This window comes from Rhineura floridana, chromosome 4, assembly GCF_030035675.1.
Source record: "Rhineura floridana isolate rRhiFlo1 chromosome 4, rRhiFlo1.hap2, whole genome shotgun sequence".
Taxonomy (NCBI): Eukaryota; Metazoa; Chordata; class Lepidosauria; order Squamata; family Rhineuridae; genus Rhineura; species Rhineura floridana.
This window is the reverse complement of record NC_084483.1, coordinates 207543962-207571803: the sequence shown is the minus strand read 5'-3', so window position 1 is coordinate 207571803 and position 27842 is coordinate 207543962. Positions and strand designations below refer to the sequence as shown.

Sequence of the window (27842 nt, the reverse complement as noted above, 5' to 3'; positions counted from 1 at the left end):
GACCTTACCGCCATGGGTGACTGTGCTGGGAGTACATGACTCCCGACGGCATTGCTCACAGGGTTCATTGGAACAAGCAAGCCCACTCACCACTACAAGGTGACGATCAGTATTGTCTACACTGATGGGCAGCAGCTCTCCAAGATTTCAGTCAGGGGTCTTTCCTAGCCCTGCTTGGGATTGAACCTGGCACCTTCTGCATTCAAAGTGGGTGCTCTATCACTGAGCTATATAGCCCCATACCAAATAGTTCACTGTGTCAGACTTCAGTGGCGCCTGGTGGCTCCATGTCAGTGGGGCAGTGGAACATGCTCCGGGTTTTCATCTGAAATTCCAAGAAGCTGTCTAAGGTGCTGAGCCATGGTTTGGCTCAGCGTTACATGTAAGATTTGTTTGCAAATGTACACAGCATGCTGCCTCTCAAGACAGTTTACAAAATGGCATTTTGAAACATTTATTTTATAAAGACTTAAAGCATATTGAAATGAAATAACTCAGTCCAGTAATACAAAACCAGGTGAACAAAGCCAGGACTTCGGAAAGGTCGCAGTGCCATATTCAACTAAACTCTTGCGCTAGAGGAAGCGCAGTGCAAGGAATCCTGCTAGCACAACAGGATTCCCTCCCTCTCCTCCTCTGACCACCCATCTGCTCTGGAGGGTTGGGAGAATCCCCAGGACTGTGTGCAGGGGGGGAAGGGGAGATGGCTCTGTTGGGCAAGCAGAAATGCTCACACTGATGGAACTACTGTATAGCTACCAAATACTCAGGAACGCCAACAAAAGCTGTACCTGTTGACTTTTCTTCTGTTGCGTTCAAAACACAGGAAATCTGCCAGTACGAAAGGTAGCAAGCTGAGTGGAGAGTGGTGGAAGGGATCGGTTCACAGAGAGTGTTTTCCTGGGCACTTGGCTTGATTGGTGATGCTGAGCAAAATCAGATGGTGTGAGAGGGGAGGAGGTACTTTCCTAGGGACATGCAAATGCGTCCATTTCTGTTTCTCTTCCTTCCTCATTTTTCTCAGTTCTACACATTCCCACATGAGATTGCAAAAGTCCTCATGAACATTCAGAACTATTTTAAGTGCAAGTTTCTCCTAATATACACAGTTTTGTAGCCAATTTTGCCTAATAGACACATTTTTGCAAAGAACTTTTGCTGAATACAGTGCATTCGTTAAGGTATGCATTTATATGCACCCTTTCCTCTAGTATATGCATTTTTGCACACATTATGTTGCCGGAGATCTGAACGGCAAAATTCTGAGAAGCGCACATTGTAAAGGCTGGCTGTGTTTCAGTTGGTGTTTTGTTCTGGAAAGTGCAAATTACGCAAGTTTGCATTTAGATGCGAACTGAATTGAATTTCTTCTCCATCCCTATGCACACCTACTTTCTTGACAACTGAGTTGGTGCTGCTTACCAGGCCGGAAGGGTGAACCGTTGGGGAGGTTGACATGGCGTAACCACACCTGCCAAGCCAATTCTTTGCTCTTGCTGGTGAGTTTGCCCCACACTGTGACCTCCCTGCTGCCTCTGCCCTCCCCCTCTCCTTCCCACTATGCAGCAGCTGCTACACTACCACACCACAACTGATGTTAAGTGATGTCTTCTTGCACCACCAGCACCAAAGTCTTCCAATTGCAGCTGGATAGGCTCTGTATTAGTTTATATTAGGGCCGTGCATAGCCCACAATCCAATTTGGAGCAGATCTAGTACTTCAGAGCATCCACAATTCAACCCAGGATGATCTGGGGCTGACTCAACCCACATCTGGGCCTCGAACTGAACCAAGGGCCTTCTACAGTGTTTAATTAGGGGTTTAATCCCTGATTAAACATTATCAGGAGGGTGGGAGAGAAAAGGCACCGTTGGGCTGCCTGCGTGTCCTTCTTCCCTTCCTCAACACCTGATTGACCCCCTTTTGATAGTCCTAAGAGGACCCTGCCCAAGGCAATCATGGGCTGCCTCAAGCCAGTCCAGCTGCATTCCAAGTCAACTCAAATTGGCCCAATGATGCCAACTGTTGAGATGCCCTCTGCCAATCCTCAGCATGCCAGATAAATCAGCCCAAATGGGCAAAGTAAAGGAATAGGTAGATTACATTGGCCTCCACGGCTAAGGATTAAATCACCACTTTTATTAAGAAAAATTCCAACCTCTTTATTATGACCAACTGAAATGTCACAAAATAATAAGAACGCTTGTTAATAATAAGTCAACCAGAGCTCTTCACCAGGCTGGATGTTGAGCAAAGTAATCTCTCCACTGGTCAAACGTTCATTTTTGTTGTGCAGCAGCCTTCCCCAACCTGGTGCGCTCCAGATGTTTTGGCCTGTAACTCCCATCAACTCTGGCTAGCAATGCCTTGCTGGTTGGGTTTGATGGCAGCCATGGTCCAAAACATCCAGAGGATGCGACATTAGAGAAGGCTGCTGTAGAGTCTTAGGAGGGGTGTAGCTATGGGGATTATCATGAAGTGTGCCTGCACTTCAGAAATGACCAGTCCACCATTGTGCCCATTCTTTTCCCTGGCCCCCCAATAACAACTTAAATCAAGATGGTTCCTACCACTCCTGGGACAGGTGGAGGCCTTCAGAAGAAGGTCAGGAACATCTCATGGCACGTCCTTGCAGTCTGGACTTAAATTGTAGTTGGTCAACTTAAGAGGACGTTGCCAGTCAACCTTTCAAATCACGCTGGAATCAAGAAGTGGAAGTGTGCTTAATTTCGTTGAAAGCAACACCACAGCAGCAGAGTAGATGTTGAAATGCGAGTGTGCCAGCGTGTGTGTGCGTTTACCTAAGAAAGCAGGCTTTTTACCCTGCATCAGCATCACTGAGACTGGAGACTTAGTAAAATAAGAAAAGCTACTTTATTTCTAGAAATACATTGTAGATAGAAAAGCAAACCTCGTTCTAACTAGCTAGCTAAGTTGGAGGCATAACGCCCAGGTGCGGGAGTTAGCCCCATGCTAGGAGAGAGCAGAGACTTAGGGATGTCTCCTCTCTCCCGGACACGACAGAAGGAAGTCAGTCAGAGCATCACAGGTAAAGGTAAACAAGCCTATCCATCTGGAGGACCCTAGCCCTATCTCCCTCCTGGAGCACAAACAAAAGAACAAAACAGGAGTTGCTCGTGCCCCACTTCCAACACTGGGCTCCCTTTTGGAGGAAGGGCAGGATATAAATGTAATAATAAAAATAAAATAAAATGTTCAAATGGGATTCCCAAGTCTAGCTGGTTATATAGTTCCCGGCGGCTCTGATTATGTAGCTGTTGGTGGTTCTCTGGATATGTAAGATATCCTATCCTTGAGGATTCAAATATATTGTCCACTGAGACTCCTTACAGATTTATGATCCCATGAATGTGCTTGGGAATATTGTTTTGTTTATTCATGCATCAGTGGATAATACTTCTGTTTGTCATCTCTGAATTTTTTGCAGTTAAAGAGAATTGTGAGGCCTTTTAGCTTTTTTTTTATTGCTCCCCATTTAAAAATGTCCACATTTGCCAAAAAAACGTGTTGCAGCAATTGTTGTTTTAATGATCTAAATTTAAACTCATAGCCATTTTACAATGATGATTAAAAGCCATTAAAACACAAATTGTCAATATTCTCATGTATAAATGTCCTCGACTTGATAAGCCATACCTGTTTTATTTGGTTTTACGAATTGCTGTGCCCTCTGTTCAATCCACTTGTTGCCAAGGCAATTATTTTTCTTGGCATCTAAGTAGGAGAGACATCGGATTCATTTTTAAAAGGTTTGAACCTATGAAAAATGCTGAAATCTGCGGGTGGGGGAAGGAGAGACAGACAGACAGTAAATGTAGGAAAGGATAAAAGTTCTACAATTATAAATGGTTTTTTAAAAGTGGAAAGTGGAGGACGAGGCTGTCAGTGGTTCCTAGCCGTGATGCCTGTGTACCGTCAGAAGCAGTATGCCTTTGAATGCCAGAGCAGGAGAGGTCTACCGCCCTCATGTCCTGCTTGCAGGCTTCCCATAGGCATTGGGTTGGCCACAGAACAGATTGGCAAAGGCTGCTTTAAAGAGAATATTGGTCTGATCTTTTAGGGCTGTTTTTATATATTAAATGAAGAGAGGCCAGATCTCAAGCACCCCCCAAAACTTCTACCATGTAGAAGTTGGACAGTGAAAAAAGCAGATAAGAGAAAAATCCACTCATTTGAAAAGTGGTGTTGGAGGAGAGCTTTGTGCATACCATGGACCACGAAAAAGACAAATAATTGGGTGTTAGAACAAATTAAACCAGAACTGTCACTAGAAGCTAAAATGCTGGAACTGGGGTTATCATACTTTGGACACATCATGATTCACTAGAAAAGACAATAATGCTGGGAAAAACAGAAGTGAGTTGAAAAAGAGAAAGGCCAAACAAGAGATGGATTGATTCCATAAAGAAAGCCACAGACCTGAACTTACAAGATCTGAACAAGGTGGTTCATGACAGATGCTCTTGGAGGTCACTGATTCATGGGGGTCGCCATAAGTCATAATCAACTTGAAGGCACATAACAACAAACTACCATGTATGCTTTTTCATCTAACCTTGGTCAAGTGGGAACTTTCAAGATATGCAAGGACTCATACACTTCGTTGCTTATTTTATTGATATCCCTCCTCATCCTCTTACAGCTCCTGGGATGACAAGGTAGGTTGCTCCAAGGCCAGTGGTGTAGCAATGAAGTTCAAGTGCAGGGGCTCATTATGGCAGCCCTTGTAGTTACTTCCCAGAAGACTCCATAACCAGATCCAGCCCTCCTGGCAGCTGTGTTGATTGGGAGTTTGATGGGCAGCTGGTATAGCACAGTGGGGAGGAGAGGCTGGCTGAGAGTCCAGAGTCTATGAGTTCAAATCCCCGCTCGTGTCTCCTGGGCGTCAAGGGCCAGCTAAAGATCACCCCCACAGTGAGTGGCTCAGGGGTTACATGCCCTGCCACCTGTGCAGCCGTGGGCAAACGGCATAGTCCCAAGGAGCCCAGTTGCCCCCCAGCTGGCAGTTGCGGACAAGGAAGGGGCTGGCTTGTGCAGCGGTGGCAAGCTGAGCAGGCCCTAGCCAGCTGGGGAGAACTAGCCTAAGAGGGAGGCAATGGTAAACCCCCTCTGAGTACCGCTTACCATGAAAACCCTATTCGTAGGGTAGGCATAAGTTGGGATCGACTTGAAGGCAGTCCTTTTCCATTTCAAAATGCACAGGATAGGCTCAGCCTGGCTACAGAGACCTGGATTCTTACCTCTAATCAGCCACGTGGCATGACTGCAATCCTATGCATGGCTTCCTGGGAGTCACCTGCCTTGACCTTAGGGGTGCTCACTTCTGAATGCATAAGTTCTGCTTGCATCAACAAAAAGAGCTTTAACAAAAGACCTTCAGCGATGCAACCTTTGGCTTTTAATCAGAAGTGCAGGCGATCTCGCAAAGAAGTGTTGCCCCTTACACAAAGTAGGAACCCCATGGAAGGAAAGAAACATTCAGCTTCTGTTCAATTGCTTTCCCCAGTCTCTGACTTCCTCTCTGCAAATCTGTCACAAACTTCAGTAAAATCTGAAAGCCTTGTTAGGGCTTCTAAGAGCAAGGAGAGCCTGTGCATTATACTAGGGGAAATTGTTCGCAAAAATGAGTAATAAGGCAAAAATGCATATAAAATATGTATATTAGAAGACAGATGCAGTGAAATGCTGAGGAATTTTTGTGAGGGTGGTGGGTTGTTTTTTGCGGGGGCCAATTGCAAGCTGAATTTTAAATTAGAAAAAATAGAGATTGAGAAAAAAGAGAAACTGACAGATTCGTCCCACCCTAACCCCTGCCTACAACAGTTCAGTTTGGATCTGAAAAGCTTTTAAGAAACCTCCAGTGTCATGCCTGAAGCAGATTAGAACAGAGGTTGCATGTACAACCACACTGATTGCCAAAAGCACTGACCCTGCCAGCCGTCTACCTCAAGCAGACCGGGAAGGAAGTGGCTTCCTCATGTAGCTCCTGCATCCAAGGAATGTATCCAGTGCTGAACTGCAGAGCTTGGAAAAGTTACTTTTTTGAACTACAACTCCCATCAGCCCAATCCAGTGGCCATGCTGGCTGGGGCTGATGGGAGTTGTAGTTCAAAAAAGTAGCTTTTCCAAGCTCTGCCACTACCCCCCCACCCCATTGGTGAGTATTGTTACCATCCCATTTTGCTGTCGGATGCTGAGCCATAAATGGAATTCAGGAGAGATGGATGTAAAGAATTGCAGATAGGAAATAAAGGAGAATGAAATGTACAAACATAATAATGTTTGGGGGTTAATTGCCCAGGCAGAAGCATTGCAGAGAAGCGATTTGGGATGACAGCAGGTCATAAACTGAGCATGAGTCTGTGATGTGACCCTATGGCTCCAAAAAATAAATAAAAAGGAGGGCACTGGTTTTCTGTGTTATCAGAGCATTTGATCCAAAATTCAGCAGAAAACAGGATCCTTCTACTTGAAATGGCAGGGTGCTGCTCCAGAGAGAGCAGGTAGCATTGCTCTAAATAAATAGCCCTTTTTGTGGTTTAGAAAGCTGCCTGAGTATTCTTAGATTGGATGCTACAAGCCAGCAATGCACCATCTTTATCAAGATTTAAATCAGGGGTAGGGAGTTGTTGTTGTTATGTGCCTTCAAGTTGATTACAACTTAGGGTGACCCCATGAATCAGCAACCTCCAACAGCATATATCATGAGCCACCCTGTTCAGATCTTGTAAGTTCAGGTCTGTGGCTTCCTTTATGGAATCAATCCATCTCTTGTTTGGCCTTTCTCTTTTTCAACTCACTTCTGTTTTTCCCAGCATTATTGTCTTTTCTAGAGAATCCTGTCTTCTCATGATGTGTCCAAAGTATGATAACCTCAGTTTCATCATTTTAGCTTCTAGTGACAGTTCTGGTCCCTAATTTTTCCCCACACACACATCCTGTGGGCCATCTTTGACAGGTGGAGGGATGGCCCATCTATCAATCACCTGATGCCATATAGAAGTCATAATGATGCCAGGTGACTAAAACCTCCCTGTAAACTGCCCAGAGAGCTTCAGCTATGGGGCAGTATATAAATGCAATAAATAAATAAATAAATAAACCTGTCAAAAGGGCTCCCTATAACCTCCTTTGAAGATGCTCTTCCAGCACCAATCAGATGATAGGTGCTAGGAGGACACTTTCAAAAGAGTTTGCTATAACCACCAATCAGCTGATCGGTGTTTACAGGGAGCCACTTTTAAGTTTGTTTGGAAGAAGCCATTTGGATTCCACTTCCTTCAAACATTTTTCCTTCTGGAGATGTCTGAGCATGTTGCCCTGTCCAAATATTCAAAAAAGAAAGGGTGTATACTTAAATCTTATAGAACTTGAGCATGTAAACTGCTTAACTTTGGCAGTTTTTTTTAAGTAAAGAAATTAATAAAAATGGACAGGTGTGGGACAGACTTCTGATATTTGTGACAGTGATTCTCCAATAGGTGCCCTCGGCACTCTTGCAATCACAATTTATACATCATGCAGACTCCACCTTTTAGTTGTCATGTAAGGTAGGGGCCAAGGCCCCACTCTGAACAAATTGTATGCAATAAAACATTAATCAAGGAAGGCCCTCTTTCATCTCACATGCTGTCCTATCCCACTGTCCAGGCTACCTGAGTGAAATTAGCACAGCACTGGCAATTCTGTAACAATGTCAAAGCATAAATCATCATTGACAGGCAGCTTAAAATACCATCACACTTCTCAAATTAACTGCTATTGATAATAAGTTGGTAACTGAAACAATCGGGGAAACATTAAGGAGAGACATGATGGCAAAATTCAGTTTGTAGGCACTTGGGGCCTGATCCACCTTGAATTTCTCCTGTGCAAGCCCCATTGTAACAAAATAATTTCCTCTGCATAGATCTGTATCTCTGTTCACCACTTCTGATTTTAAGAGACAAACACCCAGATCCTAAGGCACATTATTTGGGGAATAAGACCCATCAGAGCCACTTCCAAGTGATGGGCAGAGAGTCCATCAAAAACTCTTCATAAGTACTCCCTGTAGAAATGAATGAGATTTATTTAATTCCATTCATGAATTGCTTCCCATAAAATATCTCAAAGCGATTTCATAATGAAAACATCACCAGTAAAAACAATTATACAATTTCATCTATTAAAACAATTATAACAATTACAAAAAACAATTTAAAACACCTTCATAAGTAAAAACAATTAAAAACAGTAAATCCAATACTCATACAGACCGGGATAAAGGTCTGCACTTAAAAGGCTTGTTGAAAAAGGAAAGTCTTCAAAAGGCACTGAAAAGGCAATAGAAATGCTTGAAGAAACATATTTCTAGGACCCACCCTATTCTTGTGATTGCAATTTGTTTCAAACTGTTTTTTAATGTTTTTACTTTAAATTGTTGTGACCTGCCCTAGTGAAGGGTGGGTAATAAATCAAAACTATAACAATAGCAATTCATTTGGGCTTCTCCGGGAAAAGCGGGCTGGGTTGCTTCGTTATTTATTTATTTTATTTATTTATTAAATTTATATCCCCCTCTTCCTCCCAGAAGGAGCCCAGGGTGGCAAACAAAACACTAAAAGCACTCTAAAACATCCTAAAAACAGACTTTAAAATATATTACACCAAAGAATCTTTATAAATCATATTAAACCAATACATCTTTAAAAACAACTTTAAAACAAAAAGCTTTAAAAAAACTTCAAAAGCAACTCCAGCACGGACACAGACTGGGAAGAGGTCTCTACTTAAAAGACTTGTTGAAAGAGGAAGGTCTTCAGTAGTTGCTGGAAAGATAACCGAGACAGTGCCTATCTAATATTTAAGGGGAGGGAATTTCACAGGCCAGGTGCCACAACACTAAAGGTCCATTTCCTATGTTGCGCGGAATGGATCTCCTGATAAGATGGCATCTGCAGGAGGCCCTCACCTGCAGAGCGCAGTGATCAGCTGGGTATATACGGGATAAGATGATCTTTTAGGTATCCTGGTCCTAAGCTGTATAGGACTTTGTACACCAAAACCAGAACCTTGAACTGGATCGCTACGGACCTCCACCAGAGTTTCTTCTGGCTTCACCCTGCCCAGTTCACCATCTTTCAGATCCTAGCTAATGGGCAGCCAGTGCAATTCTTTCAGCAGCGGGGTGACATGTTGGTGATAATCTGCCCCAGTGAGAAGTCTTGCCGCCACATTTTGCACCAGCTGCAGCTTCCCAGCCAACTACTCCGTATAGAGCACATTACAGTAGTCCAACAACCTGTTCAAACTGTATTGATTTAAACTTTGTTGTTGGATTTAAACTTTACTGTATAACTTTGTCTGCAGATTCACATGGCAGATAGTGGAGCCGGACTTCTTACCCATTTAAGCCATTTATAGTTTGACAATAGGTTGAGATTGTTTCAGCCCCAAGACCTCTAATCATTCGCTTTACTAGATAAAACTGCGGGAGGGTTTGGATAATGAGCACCTTAACTGTAGTTTGTTAAGGCTGCTGAGAGTTGTTAGGACACTCCTTTCTCCTCAGGGAGCAGCTTAAAAATAAGACCACAGGGAGCTGCCTTTTACTGAGTCAGACCATTGGCCCACCTAGCTCAGTATTGTCCACACTGACTGGCAGCAGCTCTCCAGGGATCCAGACAGGGAGTCTCTCCCAGCCTTACCTGGATGCCATTGGAGGATTAAACTTGAGACTTTCTTCATGCAAGGCAGATGTTAGGCCAGTCAGCTACGGCCCTTCCTCTATTAATCATGAGAGCCAGTGTAGTGTAGTGGTTAAGGTGTGGGACTACCACCTGGGAGACCAGGGTTCGAATCCCCACACAGCCATGAAGCTTACTGGGTGACCTTGGGCCAGTCACTGCCTCTCAGCCTCAGAGGGAGACAATGGGAAACCCCCTCTGAATACCGCTTACCATGGAAACCCTATTTGTAGGGTCGGCATAAGTCGGGAGCGACTTGAAGGTTCAAGACATGCACATAACACACAATGTAACTGTTAAAAATATTTACAGGTGCTTCCATGTGTAAAAACTATTAAACAATTTTGTATGTAAAAACAGTTTCAAATCCATTAAAGATACAGACTGGGAGAAAGATCTCCACTTAAAAGGCTTGTTGGAAAAGGAAAGTCCTCAATAGATGCCGAAAAGACAATAGAGATGAGCATGTGTGATGGGTACCAGGAGGTAGTCGCGAGAGCCAGTGTGGTGTAGTGGTTAAGGTGTTGGACTAGGACCTGGGAGACCAGGGTTCAAATCCCCACATAGCCATGAAGCTCATTGGGTGACCTTGGGCCAGTCACTGCCTCTCAGCCTCAGAGGAAGGCAATGGAAAACCACCTCTGAATACCGCTTACTATGAAAACCCTATTCATAGGGGCGCCATAAGTCGGGATTGAAGGTAGTGCATTTCCTTTCCTTTCCTAAAAATCAATCCATCTTCCCACGGAACTCTGTGAGTACAAAGTGATTGACGTGTATTGTGTGGATGTGCCCAGAATTTTACATGGTGGGGGGGGGACAAGACAGAGGAGGAGCCCCGGCTGGGGGAAACCTGAAGCTACCTATCCATTACCAGGCTCAATCTCTTTTTCCCCTCTTCAAATACTTGACAGATATACCTTTTGATTCCTGCTGCTTTTAATCTGTGAGCCTATTTCCTGGACCCCACTCTCCTTGCTTGGTCCCCATATTGCCTTCCAGGTAAATTTGGGGGGCCTTTTCCAAAAAGTGCTGATGGCGTGCTCACCACTCACATATGTATTAGTCTTCAATCCCCCTATAGCTGACTCTCAAGACAAGAAAAATGACGGATGTGTTTTGAGTTGCTCCCGTTCTGTCATTTCAAGACATTGGTCCAGCCCTTTAGAAGGGGACAGGGCTTCATTTTAATGATTGTGGGTTGTACACTAGTGCTCAATCAGGGTCCCCTCAGCACAAGGGGGCATTCCCCCATCTCCTTCCCCCATGCACCATCTAAATCTGTTCTAGGGGTTCCCCCAGCCCTCCAGAGCAGATTTGGGGATGGTGCAGGGTGCGTGCAATTGAAGGACAGGAGGGGGAAGTCTCATTGCTCTAGTAGTAATCCTTGCAATGATGGGATGAGTTTCTAGAAGACCACCTGTGGATTGGACATTGTTTCTTAGAATTAATGTTGCCAGACACCCTGGGCAGCTTTTGGGGGTGAAGGGCCAGGTATACATTTTATTAATAAATACATTTAGTAAATACACCCAGATCTATTGTGAGATTAAGACTGTGTATATACCATACATTTGAAGTACATTTAAAGCACCTCCCCCCAAGAATCTTGGGAACTGTAGTTTGTTAAGGGTGCTGGGAATTTTAGAGGGGTAAACTACAGCTCCCAGGATTCTTGCAAGGGAGGGTTGCTTTAAATGTGCTTCAAATGTACTGTGTTGGACGCAGCCTAGCACTAGGATCCAAACCCCAGCGGGGCAGCAGCAGCAGGCCTAATGCCACAGTGGGGCCAGTGCCACGCCCTCACTCCTGCTGCTTATGCCAGAAAACCGCTGCACCAGTCTGGATCAGGCCTGGATCTGCCAAGTGGCTGCAGTGGAGCCAGCTTGGGATCTAGCAGATCCTAGGCTGGCTCATCCCCTTGCAGGAATCCCACTGGGAGAGCTTCTCATTGCACATGTGTTCAGCAGGTGTAACAGGGAGCTCCGAGCCAGCCCAGCACAAAGGAGTTTTGGATCGCAGCCTAAACTCTCTATTTTCTAAAACATCCCAAAGTGACTGAAGAATAAAGATGGAAGGATCGGTCAATTTCAAAGTGACTGAAGAATAGAGATGGAAGGATCGGTCCATTTCAGTTCTCTCCATTTTTCATTTTTCTAATTCAGTTCTCCATATTTTTCTTTTTTTAAAAAATCCCAACGAACATTTTTCAGCATTTCTCCCAGTCAGCACATTTTTTATGCAGCTTTGACTAATGTAAACTTTTTTGCAAGCCATTCTTCCTGTGTAATGCATTGTTGAATATTATTTCCACTACCACATTCATTTCTGTGTATGCTTTCCCCCCTAAACTATGCATTTTTGCAAACATTGGTTGGTTGGGGAACTGCATCACAAAATTCAGAGAAGTGCACATTTTGAAGGATGGCTGTGTTCTCATATTGTTTTGGAAAATGTGGGTCTGATAGATTTGGCTTTAAACATGAACTGAACCAAATTTCTCCCCCATCGCTAATGAAGAAACAGCCTGGCTTTTGATACCAGCCTTGGCCATCCTCCTCTCTGTGCCACCCAGATGTGAAGCACAGGCAGACAGGTACAGAAGCCAGGGGCCTCCTTAGTAGGATCAAAATTGTAGAACTGTCTGCAAGATTTGCCAGGGTTTTTCACATTCTGTCTTCAGATAATTGATCAAGATTTCCAGCTGGCTTTTAATCAGTGATCTGCTGTTCTATTATTTTCAGGCTGTCACTCGCTGTAAGTCTTAGTAATGCTCCCTTCATTGATGTTTCAACCACAGCCGGTTTACCTTTTTATTCTTTTAACAGTTTTTGGTGTTTTTAACATTCTTTTGTTGTGTTTTTTGTCACCTTCATCGTAAGCAGCCTTGATTATTATTTTTAGAAATTGAAAAGCGGGTCACAAATGATAAAAATAAAGCAAACTTTCCTTTTAAAAAGGAAAGTGTTACAGTCAGTTTATTCCCCTGCTTGCTTTAGAAGCCAGAGTACTATTTATTTACTTATTTATTAAATTTAAATTCTGCCCCTCCTCCCAGAAGGAGCCCAGGGCGGCAAACAAATGATAAAACACTAAAAACATCTTCAAAACATCTTACAAAAAAATCTTTTTAAAGCTTCTTTAAAAACAATCCCAACACAGATGCAGACTGGGACAAGGTCTCTACTTAAAAGGCTTGTTGAAAGAGGAAGGTCAGGATAAATAAACACCACATATGACAGGCGAGGAAGAATAGCTTTCAACAGAATGCTGGGAGAGGGAGCAGTTAGTATGGCAGCAGGAATCCTTGGAAGTGCAAGGGAAAGAGGTGCCCCTGTCTGCATCCAGGAAATGTCAGAGTGGATTGATGGCTTTAAAGGAGGATTAGACAACTTCATGGAGGGTAAGGCTATCGATGTAGGGTGCCAGATCCATGGCCTGATCCTGATCCTGTATCTTTAGGAGAAGAGAAGGTCATCCAAGTGCAGGTGTTCTTGCAACACTGTAATGGGAAAAACCACAAGGTGGAACTCCTCCCTCCACAACTTTTATAGATACAGATGACTGCTTGGAGGCCGGGCCTGGCAACCAAGAGGTCTTCTGTATCTTTAAAGGTTGTGGAGGGGGAAGGGAGAATTCCACCTTGTGGTTTTTCCCATTACAGTGTTGCAAGAACACCTGCGCTTGGCTGACTTTCTCTTCTCCTAAAGATACAGGATCAGTCTCAGGCCAACAACCTGGCAACCCTATATCGGTGGCTACTAGCCATGATGGCTATGCTCTGTCTCCATAGTCAGAGGAGGTATGTTTCCAAATACCGGTTGCTGGAAACCACAGGAGGGGAAAGTGCTCTTTCACTCAGGTCCTGCTTGTGGGCTTCCCATTAGGGCACTTGGTTGGCCTCTGTGAGAATGGATGCTGGACTAGATGGGCCACTGGCCTGATCCAGCAGGCTCTTCTTACATTCTTATGGAATCAGTATTATACTAGGTGGAGGCCAGAGGCCACCTGGCCCATCCATCTTGATTGACTAGGAAATCTCAAGGAAGCCGATTTCAGCTAAACAATTAGGAGAAGCTTCCTCATGATGAGAGCTGTTCAACAATGGAACAGACCCTCTCACTGCATGAACTTAAGCAGAGACTGGATGGTCATCAGTCAGACAAGGTGTAGTTCTATCCTGCCTTGCAGATCCTGTATTGAGCAAAGGGTCAGACTAGATGACCCTTGGGTCCCTTCTAAACTCTGTGGTTCTATCTGATGTGCACTGCAGAGATCTGGATGGCAAGCATCACCAATGGATGTGATGATCGCTATCTTGATTTCTTCCAATTGACAGCTGTTTGTTCCACTCTGTAGCATCTCTCTGATACAACAGGCACACCATCCTATTCATTCATTCGTTTGTTTTATTCCATTTATGCATCACTCCTCACAAAATATCGTGAAGCAATTTCACAGTACAAACATCAACAATAAAAAACAAAAAGAATTCTGTATGTAAAGACAACAAACAAATAGTTAAAAGCAATTCTAATACAGGTGCAGACTGGGATAAAGGACTCTTGTTGAAAAGCTTGTTGAAAAAGGAGGGTCTTCAGTAGGCACCGAAAAGATAACAGAGATGGCGCCTGCCTAATATTTAACGGGAGGGAATTCCAAAAGGATAGATGCCACCACACTAAAGGCCTGATTCCTATACCAAATGGGCCTGCTGATAGGATGGTATCTGCAGGAAGCCCTCACCTGCAGAGCGCAGTAACCGACTGGCTAAATAAGGGGTGAGACGATATTTCAGGTATCCTGATCCCAAGCTGTATAGGGCTTTGTACACCAAAATCAGCACGTTGAACTTAGCCTGGTAGCTAATGGGCAGCCAGTCCATTGCCTCTTTGACCCTTCCTTCCATCAACCACTGTATCATACCAACAGCTGACATGGCCTTCGAGTGATCATTGTGCTCATGATCAGGGATGCTTCTCATCGTCTCCCAGTCTGGCCAAATTCCCGCTGCGGTGATTGACAGAAGAACTGTGTTAGCCTATGGCTCAGAGCAATAAAGATTCTCTTTCTCTGTCTCTTTCCTCTCTCTCTGATTGAGAGAAGAATAAATACTTTGATCATGCACCCGCTTCTTTGATTGCTCGTTGCATCCAAGACTCGTCTGCTCCCATGGACTCTTGAGTCCGTTTCTAAAATGAGGACTGTTCCTGCCCCTCTTCCCCCTGCTATCATCTGCCAATCACCTGCTGCTATATCTCACCCTAATCAAGTTAGAAATTAATCCCCCAGCTTTGGCTGCAAAATTCTGACCAAGAGATACTTTAATCCTCCTTTCATGACACAAATATTTTCATGCTGTTTCTTTTAAAAACAAAAAGGAGAAAATATCAAGAGGGTTTAAAGGGCTGGTGATTCTTGGCTGCTAATCAGAAACGAGCAATGATTTTTATCCTGACTTGTCTCTCTAAACTAAACCTCCTCCCCAGCAGTTGCAAACGTGATTGCTAAGAAGCTGCTTAAGGATGATTGACAATGGCTGTGCAGCAACCATTGCCAACTTGGTGCCCTCCAGATGTTTTGGACTATAACTCCCATCAGCCCCAGTCAGCTGACTGGGGCTGATGGGAGTTTTAGTCCAAATCTAAAGGGCACCAGGTTGGGGAAGGTTGCTGTGCATCATCATTTTGGAGTTGACTGAAAGGAATTGGTGCATGCCACAATCCAACAACAATGGTTACAATCCAACAGAAAGTTAAGCCCATTGAAATGAATGGGCTCTTTTGCTCCTCACCATCAAGAGCCTCCCCACCCCATGTGAACAATTATTTTCATTCAAGACGGGACAGTCACCATCTGCCAATGAGTCCCTAGTTGGAGATCCACCAGGATCTCACTTTATGAAGCAATACAAGTGTGGGGAACCTTTGGCCCTCCAGACGTTGTTGAACTATAATTCCCATCTGGATTGACAACATTATGCACAGTGCAAATAATTACTGATGCAAAGATGAGTCAATGTAAATGCAAGTGTCAAGCTTCTAACCCAGCCTTTCCCAACCAGTGTGCCTCCAGATGTTGCTGGACCACAATTCCCATCTTCCTGACCATTGGCAATGCTGGCTGAGGCTGATGGGAGTTGTGGTCCAACAACATCTGGAGGCACACTGGTTGGGAAAGGCTGGTCTAACCTCAGATTACTGGGTTCACATCCTGACCTCTCCTTGTTGGCACTTCTGTTGCTGCAGATGTGGGGAACCTTTGGCCCTCCAGATGTTGCTGAACTGCAACTCCCATCAGCCCCAGCCAGCATGGCCAATGTCCAGGGATGATGAGAATTGTAGTTCAGCAACATCTGGAGGGCCAAAGGTTCCCCACACTTGCATTGCTGCATAAAGTGAGATCCTTGTGGATCTCCAACTAGGGACACATTGGCCAGAGGGTGATTGTCCTGTCTTGAATGCAAATGGTTGTTCACAGGGAATGAGGGGATGGAGGGGAGCAACCTCAACTCCAATCAGGGGAGTAGGCTGAGCTGGGAATCACAGGACCTTGGTCAGTGTGAAGTCACTGAAAATGTCTTAACAACACTGTCCTTGTAGCTACCTATAGAGGGCTACTCAAGAGGTCGTTCAGTGGCATAGGTGAAGATGAAATTCATCTTGGTTCACAGTTTAATGCAACCCTTTTTAACTTGCACTTCTCAAAGCAATGCTCGAACCAAAATGCAACTAGTCTTCACAATGCACGCTTTTCTGAGTTTTGCTAAGCAGTTCTTCAACTAAAAATGTGTACAAAAACACGTGTGTTAAGGGGGTTGAAGTCAAGTAACATCTGGAGGGCAGATGTGGAGGGCTACCCTGGTAGATGAAAGTGTGCATATAGTGCAAAAATAACATTCAAAAGGGCCTTATATTAGGCTGTTTTTTTAAGGATGGTAATGGTAGCCTTGATAGATGACTTTTACAGAGAATGGGACGGGGGAGGGCACCCTTCCTCCTGCTTCTCAGTCTCTCTGCAGCTTTCAATATAATTGACCATATTATCCTCCTGAACCATCTCCATGGAATGGGAATTGGGGGGAATGTGTTAATGGTGGTTCCAATCCTACCTAGAGGACCGAATCCAGAGAGTTGCATTGGGAAAACGCTTTTTGGCAGTTATTCTGTAGGGTGCCACAGGACACTATTTTATCCCCAATGCTATTTAATATCTACATGAGGCTGCTGGGAGTGGTTATTAGGACTTTCGGGCAGCTATACTGATGACACTCAGCTCTAGTCCTCTGTAACATCTGAATCAGGAGAGGTTGTGTGGGCCCTGGACCGGTGCCTGTGCGGAGTGGAGAGATGGATGAAGGATGCAGACAAACTGGTACAGAGGGGGGCAACGAGGATGATCAGGGGGTTGGCAACAAAGCCCTACAAGGAGAGACTGAAAGAAGTGGGCATGTTTAGCCTTGAGAAGGGAAGACTGAGGGGAGATATGATAGCACTCTTCAAGTACTTGAAAGGTTGTCACACAGAGGAGGGCCAGGATCTCTTCTCGATTGTCCCAGAGTGCAGGACACAGAATAATGGGCTCAGGTTGCAGGAAGCCAGATTTCGACTGCACATCAGGAAAAACTTCCTAACTGTTAGAACACTGCATCAATGGAACCAATGAACTAGGGAGGTGGTGGGCTCGCCAACCCTGGAGGCATTCAAGAGGCAACTAGACAACCACCTGCTGGGTATACTTTAATTTGGATTCCTGAATTGAGCAGGGGGTGGACTTGATGGCCTTATAGGCCCCTTCCAACTCTACAATTCTATGATTCTATGAAGGAAAATAAGCTGAGCTTGAATCCTGGCAAGACTGAATCACTGTGGGTTACCATGTTTGAGAAATTGGTCAATGGCCTGCCCTGGACAAGGTTGCACTCCTGTTGAAGGAGCAGGTATGCACTCTGGGACTGTTTTTGGATCCAGCATTTTCACTGGAGGCCCAGGTAGCCTCAGTGGCTAGAAGCGCCTTTTATTAGCTGTGTGTGGTAAGACAATTATGACTGTTCCTGGACCAGAAGAGCTGGACCACAGTAGTTGTTTTGGAAAGTGCAAATTTGATACATTCATCTTTTAAAAAGAACTAAATCAAATTGCTGCCCCCTCCCCACTCAAAAGCAGGCACTGCTATCTTCAATGGTTCCTTACTTCCAGGAAACTATAGGATTGCAGTCATGCTGATCCCAATAAATTGGCTAGAATATCATGTGGTGTTCTGTGATTTGTAATGATTTATAAATTTATTTTTGTGTTCATTGCTTTGAGGACACTTGTGACAAAAAGCAGTATGTAAGCACATTAGATGATGATTTTTTTACACGCATTTTAATTTATTTAGCAAAATGTATACACCACTGAATAAAAAAAATCTCTAAGTGCTTTTCAACATACACTTTTAAAAATAGTAGCCATAATAACATAAAAATGTAGATAATATCAAGAGTTTAAGTCTATTCGCGGTTTAAATTGAGCTGAGCTCAGTCCTGGGACCCATTTTAAGTACTAGGTCTTAGATCCTTGACTTGCCCTTTCCTCACTAGTTATGATGTACAGCTGCTGGTGTTCTCTGTGTGTGTGTATTTGTGTAATAACGGATCAACACGGCTGCCTCCATTTTTGGTCTTTTCTTGGGTGAATGGTGAAGGACTTTCTTTGAGTGGAGAATGCTATAGCCTGTTGAGATAATTGTTACCAGCCCAACACCAGGATCAAAAACATTTAAAACAACACCTCTAAATAAATAAATATATAAATCACCAATAACAGCAAGAAGCTGGTGAATCCTCAAATAACATTCCCATTCCCAATGTCTTGGCAAACAAAAATGCCTTCCGTTTGTGTCTGGATGGATTGGTTTGCACATCATATGAAGCCATAGATAAAAATGACTGTGGTTTAATGGGAACAAGAAGCATGCTCTTGCATGCCGCAGAAATTGTGGGTGCTTCACCTCTCCTTTGCTCTTGCTGTGCTGCCAAGAGACAAACAATGCTCTGGCTTGTCATGTCGTCAGTGTCATCAACACAGGGGAAGACCACACCTCCCCAGACAGGGAGTCCCGCAATTGGGGGGGGCACCACAGAGGAGACCCTGCCCTGTGTTACTGCCCCCATGGGCCATACCAAGTGGCACCAAGGTAGCAGCAAGGCCTCAGCCGCTGATCTCAAAGTATGGATTGATAGGTAATGGGAGAGATGGGATTCAGGGCTTTGTACACTAGTGGTAAAACCTTGAATTGGGATCCAGCAGCTCACAGCAACCACTGCAGTGCTCCCAGGACCTGTGGCACCCGGCCCCATCTTGCCATCCCACCCAATAGCCTGGCAGTCGCAGCTCCTGGGCCATTTTCAAGGGAAGCCCCACATACAGGGCTGTACATAGCACCAATTCTTGTGATTTTCAGGTCCCAGGTAAAAACACTTTGCATTTTCCCAAGTACGTAACGGTTCTGCTTTCTAGTGGTTTTCAGCAGCATGATGACTTTAAGTGGGTCCCAGGAGGCTTGTTGCTGCTGAACTGTTGTTACGCGCTTTCTATTTTACTGTTTTAATTTTCTTGCCGTCAGTGGTTCTTAAAATGAGCTGTAAATTGCTTTGAGAGTTATATATTGAAAGGCAGGGTGGGAATGCTTAAAATAATGAGGCTGAGATCGTAAGCACACTTGCATGAACTGGGAGCAAGGCCTGTTGAACAGAGAGGAACTTACATCAGAGTAAACAGACCTGCAGAGGATTGTGTTGCAAGTCAAGAAATGTCAGAAGAACTTGCTGGATCAGGCCAAGCAGCTGCCTATGGGAAGTCCGCAAGCAGGACATCCGTGCAACAGCTCTCCGTCCCCTCCTGCGGCTCCAAGCAACTGGTATTCAGAAGCATACTACCTCCAACAGTGGAGGGAGAGCATATCCATCAGGATATCCATCAGGATATCCATCAATAGCAGCCTGTAGCCAGACTTCCTTGTTAGAGGGGCAGCATGAGACACAAAGTGCCAGCCAGTTCCCCTATACACACACTCATTGGAGAGGGTGTGAGGGCCAGGCCAGGGAAAGGGGAAGTTAGTGACCTTCCCCTTCACTTCTCCTCCATGGGAGAGTGTGTTAATTTACATAATCTGCTATGGAAAGGTCAAGTAACAGCAGGAATTAAATGACTGGCATATACAGTGCACATCAAACAAAATGTTGTTGTTGTTTTGTTGTGTGCCTTCAAGTCGATTACGACTTATGGCGACCCTATGAATCAGCGACCTCCAAGAGCATCTGTCATGGACCACCCTGTTCAGATCTTGTAAGTTCAGGTCTGTTGCTTCCTTGATGCAATCAATCCATCTCTTGTTTGGCCTTCCTCTTTTTCTACTCCTTGCTGGTTTTCCCAGCATTATTGTCTTTTCTAGTGAAACACGTCTTCTCATGATGTGTCCAAAGTATGATAACCTCAGTTTCATCATTTTAGCTTCTAGTGACAGTTCTGGTTTAATTTGTTCTAACACCCAATTATTTGTCTTTTTCACAGTCCATGGTATGCGCAAAGCTCTCCTCCAGCACCACATTTCAAATAAGTTGATTTTTCTCTTATCTGCCTTTTTCACTGTCCAACTTTCACATCCATACATAGAGATCGAGAATACCATGGTCTGAATGATCCTGACTTTAGTGTTCAGTGATACATCTTTGCATTTGAGGACCTTTTCTAGTTCTGTCACAGCTGCCCTACCCATTCCTAGCCTTCTTCTGATTTCTTGACTATTGTCTCCATTTTGGTTAATGACTGTGCCGAGGTATTAATAATCCTTGACAAATTCAATGTCCTCATTGTCAACTGTAGGAACAGGTTTGAGGCTTTAAACTTAGTTGACAGAGAACCAGAAGAACTATGGAATGAAGTCAGGGACATTATCAGGGAAGAATGCAAAAAGACAATACCTCATGTTAAAAAGAGAGAAAGACCTCAATGGATGACTGAAGAAACTGTTCAAATGGTTAAAGAGAGAAGGAAAGCAAAAGCAAAAGGAGATAGAAACACGGTCAGAACGCTAAATGCAACTATACAACGACTAGTATGTAGGGACAAAGAAAACTATTACAATAGTTACTGTATAGAAATAGAAAAGGACAACAAAATGGGAAGAACAAGAGCCCTATTCCAAAAGATTAGAGAAATGAAAGGGAAATTTAAACCACAAGTAGGGATGTTGAATAATCAACAGGGGAACACACTGACTGACCGAGATGAAATAAAAGGAAGATAGAAGCAATACAATGAAGAACTCTATAAAAGAGATGCCAGGATGACAGATTCATTCACGGAGGAACCATATGATGAAGAACCAGAAATTTTAGAATGAGGTGAAAGCTGCTCTTAAAATACTTGGAAGAAACAAATCACCAGGAACAGATGGCATACCAATAGAGTTGCTACAAGCTACTGAGACTGAATCTGTCCAAATTTTGACAAACATTTGTCAAGAAATATGGAAAACTAAACAATGGCCCACAGACTGGAAGCGTTCAATATATATCCCACTTCCAAAGAAAGGGGATCCCAGAGAATGCAGTAATTACAGAACTATTGCCTTAATAACCCATGCAAGTAAAGTAATGCTCAAGATTCTACAACAAAGGCTCTTACCATATATGGAGCGAGAAATGCCAGACGTCCAAGCTGGATTTAGAAAGGGAAGAGGCACCAGAGATCATATTGCAAACATACGTTGGATAATGGAACGGAGCAAGGAATTTCAGAAGAAAATCACCCTGTGCTTAGACTACAGCAAAGCCTTTGACTGTGTAGATCATGAAAAACTATGGAATGCTTTAAAAGAAATGGGGGTGCCACAGCATCTGATTGTCCTGATGTGCAACCTATACTTTGGACAAGAGGCTCAAACAAAATAGTTTGTGCTATAACTAAGAAGTTAAAAACTAGCGTGGAGCATTGAATACTCTAACCCAGCCTTTCCCAACTAGTGGGCCACCAGATGTTGTTGGACCACAACTCCCATCAGCCTCAGCCAGCATTGCCAATGGTCAGGAAAGATGGGAATTGTGGTCCAACAACATCTGGTGGCCCACTAGATGGGAAAAGCTGCTTTAACCATTCATATTTCTAGAACCATTCTTGTCGGAAATTGCAACCCTCATTGTTCTTTGGGTATGAATGAAGTTGAATCTGTTAAATTGTCTCACCCTTTTTTTGAGAGATCCCCAGGAATACCAGGCTCAAAAGTTTGACTTTGCCTATGCTACAGTCCTCTTTCACCTGTGGCCTGTCCCTGTGTTCTGATTCTTCATGAACTGAACTATTTTGGTAATGACAGTGAGCTCCTCAGCTAGGCTTTGATTCTACATGAGGTATGTCAGTTTTCCACCCCCCCAAAAAACCACTGTATGTTCTACAAGCTTAGAGATGGGCAGAGAACAAATAAATACTGTAAGGTGTGTTTGTTAACTCCTCCTTGAAGGTCCCTCCTTCAAGTCTTGTTTCTGACCTTTAGATTTTCCTTCCTGTTGGACAATCAGGGGGGGAAATCAGCTGGTTGCTATATAAAGGACTAACTAAGCAACTGGAAACTAATTGTGGAAAGCAACTGGATTTTTTTTTACCAGTTGCTGAGCTGATTTTTTCTGCCCAGAAACCCTGAAAAGGCCTCATGCTAAGCTATACATATTGGGAAAACCAGAAGTTAGGCCTGAGTTACAGCCTCGGTGGCTAGCCAGCCAGCTAACTGGAGTGTGCACAACAATGATTCAATTTAAAACAGTAAAGGGTAACTTAGGGTAGATAATTTTTCTGAACACATTAAGTTATCTCTATATTTTACCCTTTAGCAATAAGCACCCAGTTCTGCTCTATTCATCATAATAACTGCAGAATAAACAAATTCTTACTTCTTACTGCAGGCAAACAAACATCCTTTGTTATTGCTGGCTTGGTAGAGAGCGCAACAGAAACTGAAAAGCAGAGCAAAGGGAAGTGCAATTGGTGGAGTTTAACTCTAGCCCATAATACAAAGTTCCAATATTAATTCTTCAAGAGTCATGTTACTATACAGGCTATTTTTTTTTCATGATCACTTAAGTCCACCCTCAGTCATGGAAAGTCTTAAGTGAGCAGACTTTAGGATGCTCTTCCAGATGAGGCTTCTGTTATGCACTCATCCTGCCTTATTCACTGAATTTTCCAGAGGGCCCTATTCTTACATTACTCCTGTTCTTAAAACAAGCTGTCATTCTGTAAATGGAGGCTGTCATTGTCTCCCATGTCACAAATCAAAAAGACAATTTTCCAAAACAATCAGGGGGGAGGAAGCACAACTCAGAGGGGGACAGTGAACCCATTTGCCTCACCCTGACTACAGGGCTCATCGGTAGCCCGTGATATCCCCCTTGAATTTGTCTAATCCCCTTTTAAAGCCACCCCATGTTTGAGTGCTCCCTCGCCTGTCCTCTCCCAATAAAGTCATTGCATATAGAAAACTAGTATGTAAGGGATATGAGTCCAATCTGGCCTCCTAGGTTAGCTAAGATGTCTCTGTGCTGCTCCAGATGGCAGATTTAAGACTAGATTGAAAGGGCTTACGTTACAAGAGGGTGGATTTTGGATGAACATTAGGAGAAATATTTTAACTATAATTGAGATTCAACAATAAAAGCAATTCTCTAGAGGGCTTGGTTGAACTCTCCTGGAGATGCTCTAGCACAAAGGTGGAAAACTGTTTTCAGCCCAAGAGCCAGAGTCACTCATGAACAACCTCCCAAGGGCCACCTGCTAGGGTTGTGCAGAGCCAAAAAGTGGCTGCGGCAACAAATGTAACTCTTACTTTTGTAAAGTCAGCTAAATTCCAGCAACACAAAAATCAGGGATTTCTATTGTTAATTAATCGATCTGTCGCCTTCCACATGAGTGCCTCAAGACAATGTACAAAATGTAACAAAAACAGCTTTTTAAAAAACCCACAAAAACAGCAGAGAAACTAACATCAAACGGACTGAGAAACAATATAAGGGGGAGATTCCAGAGACCTGTTCAGCCACCTGAGAAAACTTGTCGGAACAAACAATGTCTTCAGTTGTTTCCAGAAAGTGCAGCGAGTGGGCGCCTGTCGTATCTCGAGAGGAATGCTGTTCCACAGGACAAGGGCAGCCACACAAAACACCTTGCTCCAAGTTACTGCAGAGTGGGCGACACACACACACACACAAATCCTCCATCCAGAGGCATTATTTCCATTCAAGGACCCATTCCATCCAGGCAAAAGCACTCCAGGAGGGCACAGGGGAGGGCCAGTTAGGGGTACAGCCTGGGGGGGAGGGGTGGCCTTGGTTCAGGTGGTCCAGAGAGAGTTCCGAGGGCCATATAGCGATGTCTGGAGGACCACATCTGGCTCCCAGGCCTGACATTCTCCACCCCTGCTCTATTACTTGATTTCTTGCGCTGACCAAAGGGTTGGACTCTACGGTTTACAAAGCCCCTCTAAGTCAAGGATTCTAAGATCAAAACCCTTAACTACCAGGTACCATTACCAACTGGCACAATCTCTGGCTTGCCAAGGGAGAAAACAGCCTCTTACTTTAATTTATTTTTTCCCCTCCTTGGAGATGAGCAAGCAGTGCTGCTTTCTGAAGCGTGTCAGCTTTACACGATGCTCACATTGATTTCTTGGCGCCAGTGAGGTAGGCAGGGGTGCACACGTCATTAGGAGAACTTCCCTCTAGCCAGGAAACGTAATTCTCCAGCCCATCTGTCAGCAAGCCACGAAGCTGATCAGAAGCCATCTACTCACACACACACGCGAGATGAAATGCAGATCAGGAATTTCACAAGAAAGGCACAGAGAGAGAGTAAGAATGAGCATATTTGCAACTGCACTTGGCATAACTCACCACCGTGAGAGGCCTTGAGGAACTGCTTGCCTGCGGCAATTCTCCTACATGTAGTTAATGTGCAACTGTGCATCATATTTCTTCTTGAATTTTCACACAAATGAGCAAAGCTGGAGTTTGTTTCAGCGTGGGAGGAAGGACATCATCTTAAACACTTGTCTCATTCAGCGACAGGTCTTTCCACATGATGAGCAAAAGTCCCGGCCTTACATCTTAGCTGTTATCTTTTCAGCGCCAGGTCAAGACTTTCTTCTTCTCCCAGGCATTTTAGCATGTGTTTTTAAATTGCTTTTTAAAAATATGTTTTTTTAAATCTGTATGTTTGTTTTTAATGTTTTTAATTGTTGTAAACCGCCCAGAGAGCTTCGGTTATGGGGCGGTATACAAATGCAATAAATAAGAAGAAGAAGAATGGCTTTGTTGCTTTACCACACTCTTCCTGTTCCTTGCTATAGTTTTCCCAGAGTTGATACCATGAGGATCCTACTGTGGAACGCCTTGTCCTTCTGCCTGCTTGCCTACGCCCTCAGTGACTGCCGGAGGGATTGTTTGAACTGCCACAGACATTTGTACAGCCACCACCAGGATGACTTCAGCCTTCTGGTGAGTAGTCGAAGATGGCTAGCTGATGCTTATGCACTTGCCAGCGGTGTAGACGGCGGAAGGAGGAGAGGATCAGCTGCAGGCATTGTGTCCCTTGCTTTCCTAGCCTCACCTTTTCTTCCTCCACTAAACCTATTTGGCTCCACGTTCTCCCATTTTGTCTGCGCCCTCACATAGTTCCTTTTGCATTAGTTAGATGCCAGGACAAATCACTGACATCTGCCGTTTTAAAAAAAGAACTCACATAACAAAACGCTGGGAAGAAGTGGTCAACCAAAGTAGACCAGTCTTTGCCAACCTACATACCCTCTAGGTCAGGGGTGGGCAATTGAGTCCAGCCAGCAGGCCAGATCCTAAAGAGCTTAAGAAGAGCCTGCTGGATTAGGCCAGTGGCCAGCTGTGTAGTGGCAAATTCAGAAGTGCAGGATCCCTTCATGATAGTCACAGCCACCACCCTTGTTTTGCTGCTGGGTTGAGAATGAGATCCTTGTTCATGCCCTTTCCCACAACAACAGACATCCCGGAGACCCAATAAGCAAGAAAGGGGAGAGTATATCTCTAGGTTTGATATACAAAGATGGAGCTGTGCTGCAGTGGCTTTTTTCACTCACTCTGATTGGCTCCAAATAGATTTTTGTTGCTTTCCGGGCTGGAGTTCTGGCTACTAAAACACGAGGAGCAGAGATTCAGAGAAAGACGTAAACACCATTCTCACCGTCACACTTTCTCTCCCGCTTCAGCTGATCAACGGTGACACTTTTGCAAGGGACCATCCCCCCCCCCCGTTGTGCTTACTCCTTCCCATTTGATGAGTATTGATTTCCTAGCCGTTCTTCGCCTGGCTCTGTTTCTCATTGAGTGGGACCCAAAAGACAGATCACCGCCACTGAATCCACCTGCATTCATCAAAGCCACATCGCCACCTGAGCCTGCCTCGGAAACTCATTCCGGTTGCACAGACTTGCACCTGTGCTATCTGCTAGCAGAATAAGCTGATTTCAGGACATCTAAGAAACAGAAAGTGAAGGCACTGAGCTAGGAGACGCCTTCGCCGACCTGGTGCCCTCCAGGTGTTGTTGGACTACAGCTCCCATCAGCCCTGGACAGCACACAGTGTAGCACAACAATACCTGGAGGGCATTAGGTTGGGGAAGGCTAGCCAGGAACATAAGACTAAGAACTCTTCTGGATGAGACCAAAGGGCCATCAATCTTAGCCTCTTTTACCCAGCAATGCTCATCAAGGAACTCACAAGCCGGGCTTGACAGCAGAAGACACCCCCTGTTCTTTTCTCTATTCTTCTTTCTCTCCCTCCCCTCAGCAACTGGCATTCAAAGGTACACTACCTCTGAATGTGGAGGTTCCTCTTAGTTGTTATCACTAATAGCCATGAATGGACTTATCTAACATGAATTTGCCTTTGAAGACCATTTAAGTCCAACGCTCATCATGGCTGTTTGTTATGCATGGCGTGAAAACGTATTTCCTTTTGTCTGTCCTGAATCTCTCATCATTCAGCTCACTGGAAGATCCTGATTATGAGAGAGAGAGAGAGAGAGAGAGAGAGAGAGAGAGAGAGAGTTCTGTTTCCACTTTCTCCAGATCATGCATAATTTTATCAGAACTTGGACAAGTTACTTTTTTTGAACTACAACTCCCATCAGCCCCAGCCAGCATGGCCACTGGATGGGGCTGATGGGAGTTGTAGTTCAAAAAAGTAACTTTTCCAAGCTCTGAATTTTATGCATCTCTATCATGCCTCCTGCCCATCCCTGCCCCCACATTCCTCACCTTTTTTCTCAATTAAGTAGCCCCTAAACATTGCATACTGTTGCGTGCGTCCCCAATCTCCGAGAGGTGAGATCTCAGGGGTCCCTGCGCTCATCCAGGGTTTGGTTTCCTTTGGGAAGAAGAAGGTCAGCGGAGACTGCAGTGTCTTTATGAAATATGGTTTGTTTATTTACACACATTCCAACCTGAACTTAGGATGGAGGGGTTCAAGGCATCAGCAGTCCAATATCCAGCTTTTCCATCTGTATTACAGGAGGCATCCTATAGCCATGATGCAGAGAGCCAGCCTCTCTGCCTGCCTCCAGTCTCCAAAACATTCTCCAGACACAACTAAAACTACAAGCCTCTCCTGGGCTCCAGGAAGGGGAGGGGATGCTCTCCAGAAGAGTTTCAATGACAAAAGGGTCCTCCTGGCCCATTCACCAGTTGCTGGGCAACCGATAATCCCATTATCCTACCTGTCCACTCTATTTGTTTAACAAATGAGAGACTCATCTGACCAACACAGTGAGTTTCTTTCCCCCCAGGTGCAAGTCTCCAAATCAGAGGCTGGAAGGGGACCCATGGGGATCATCCATTCCAACCCCCCCCCCAAACTCATAACAATACCCTTTCCTTGTGGGGGAGCTGTTCCAGCCCATTGATCATTTTGGTGGCTCTTTACTGCACCTCTTTCTACAACTGGGTGTCCAGAGCTGTACACAGCATTCCAATATGCAGCGGCTCTGTCGGCATTGTATAAGGGCGATGCAGTACTGGCTGTTCTCTTTTC

At 44.5% G+C, this 27842-nt stretch overlaps 1 protein-coding gene across 1 annotated transcript in view; it reads left to right on the top strand.

Annotated features, from left to right (window-relative positions):
* PNOC (prepronociceptin) overlaps positions 1-27842 on the top strand; it is a 70306-nt gene that overhangs the window by 29559 nt on the left and 12905 nt on the right. The window contains exon 2 of the mRNA XM_061626504.1: positions 25132-25279. Within this exon, the coding sequence (XP_061482488.1) occupies positions 25151-25279 (129 nt within the window). The 5' untranslated portion in view covers positions 25132-25150. The remainder of the gene's footprint in view (positions 1-25131; positions 25280-27842) is intronic.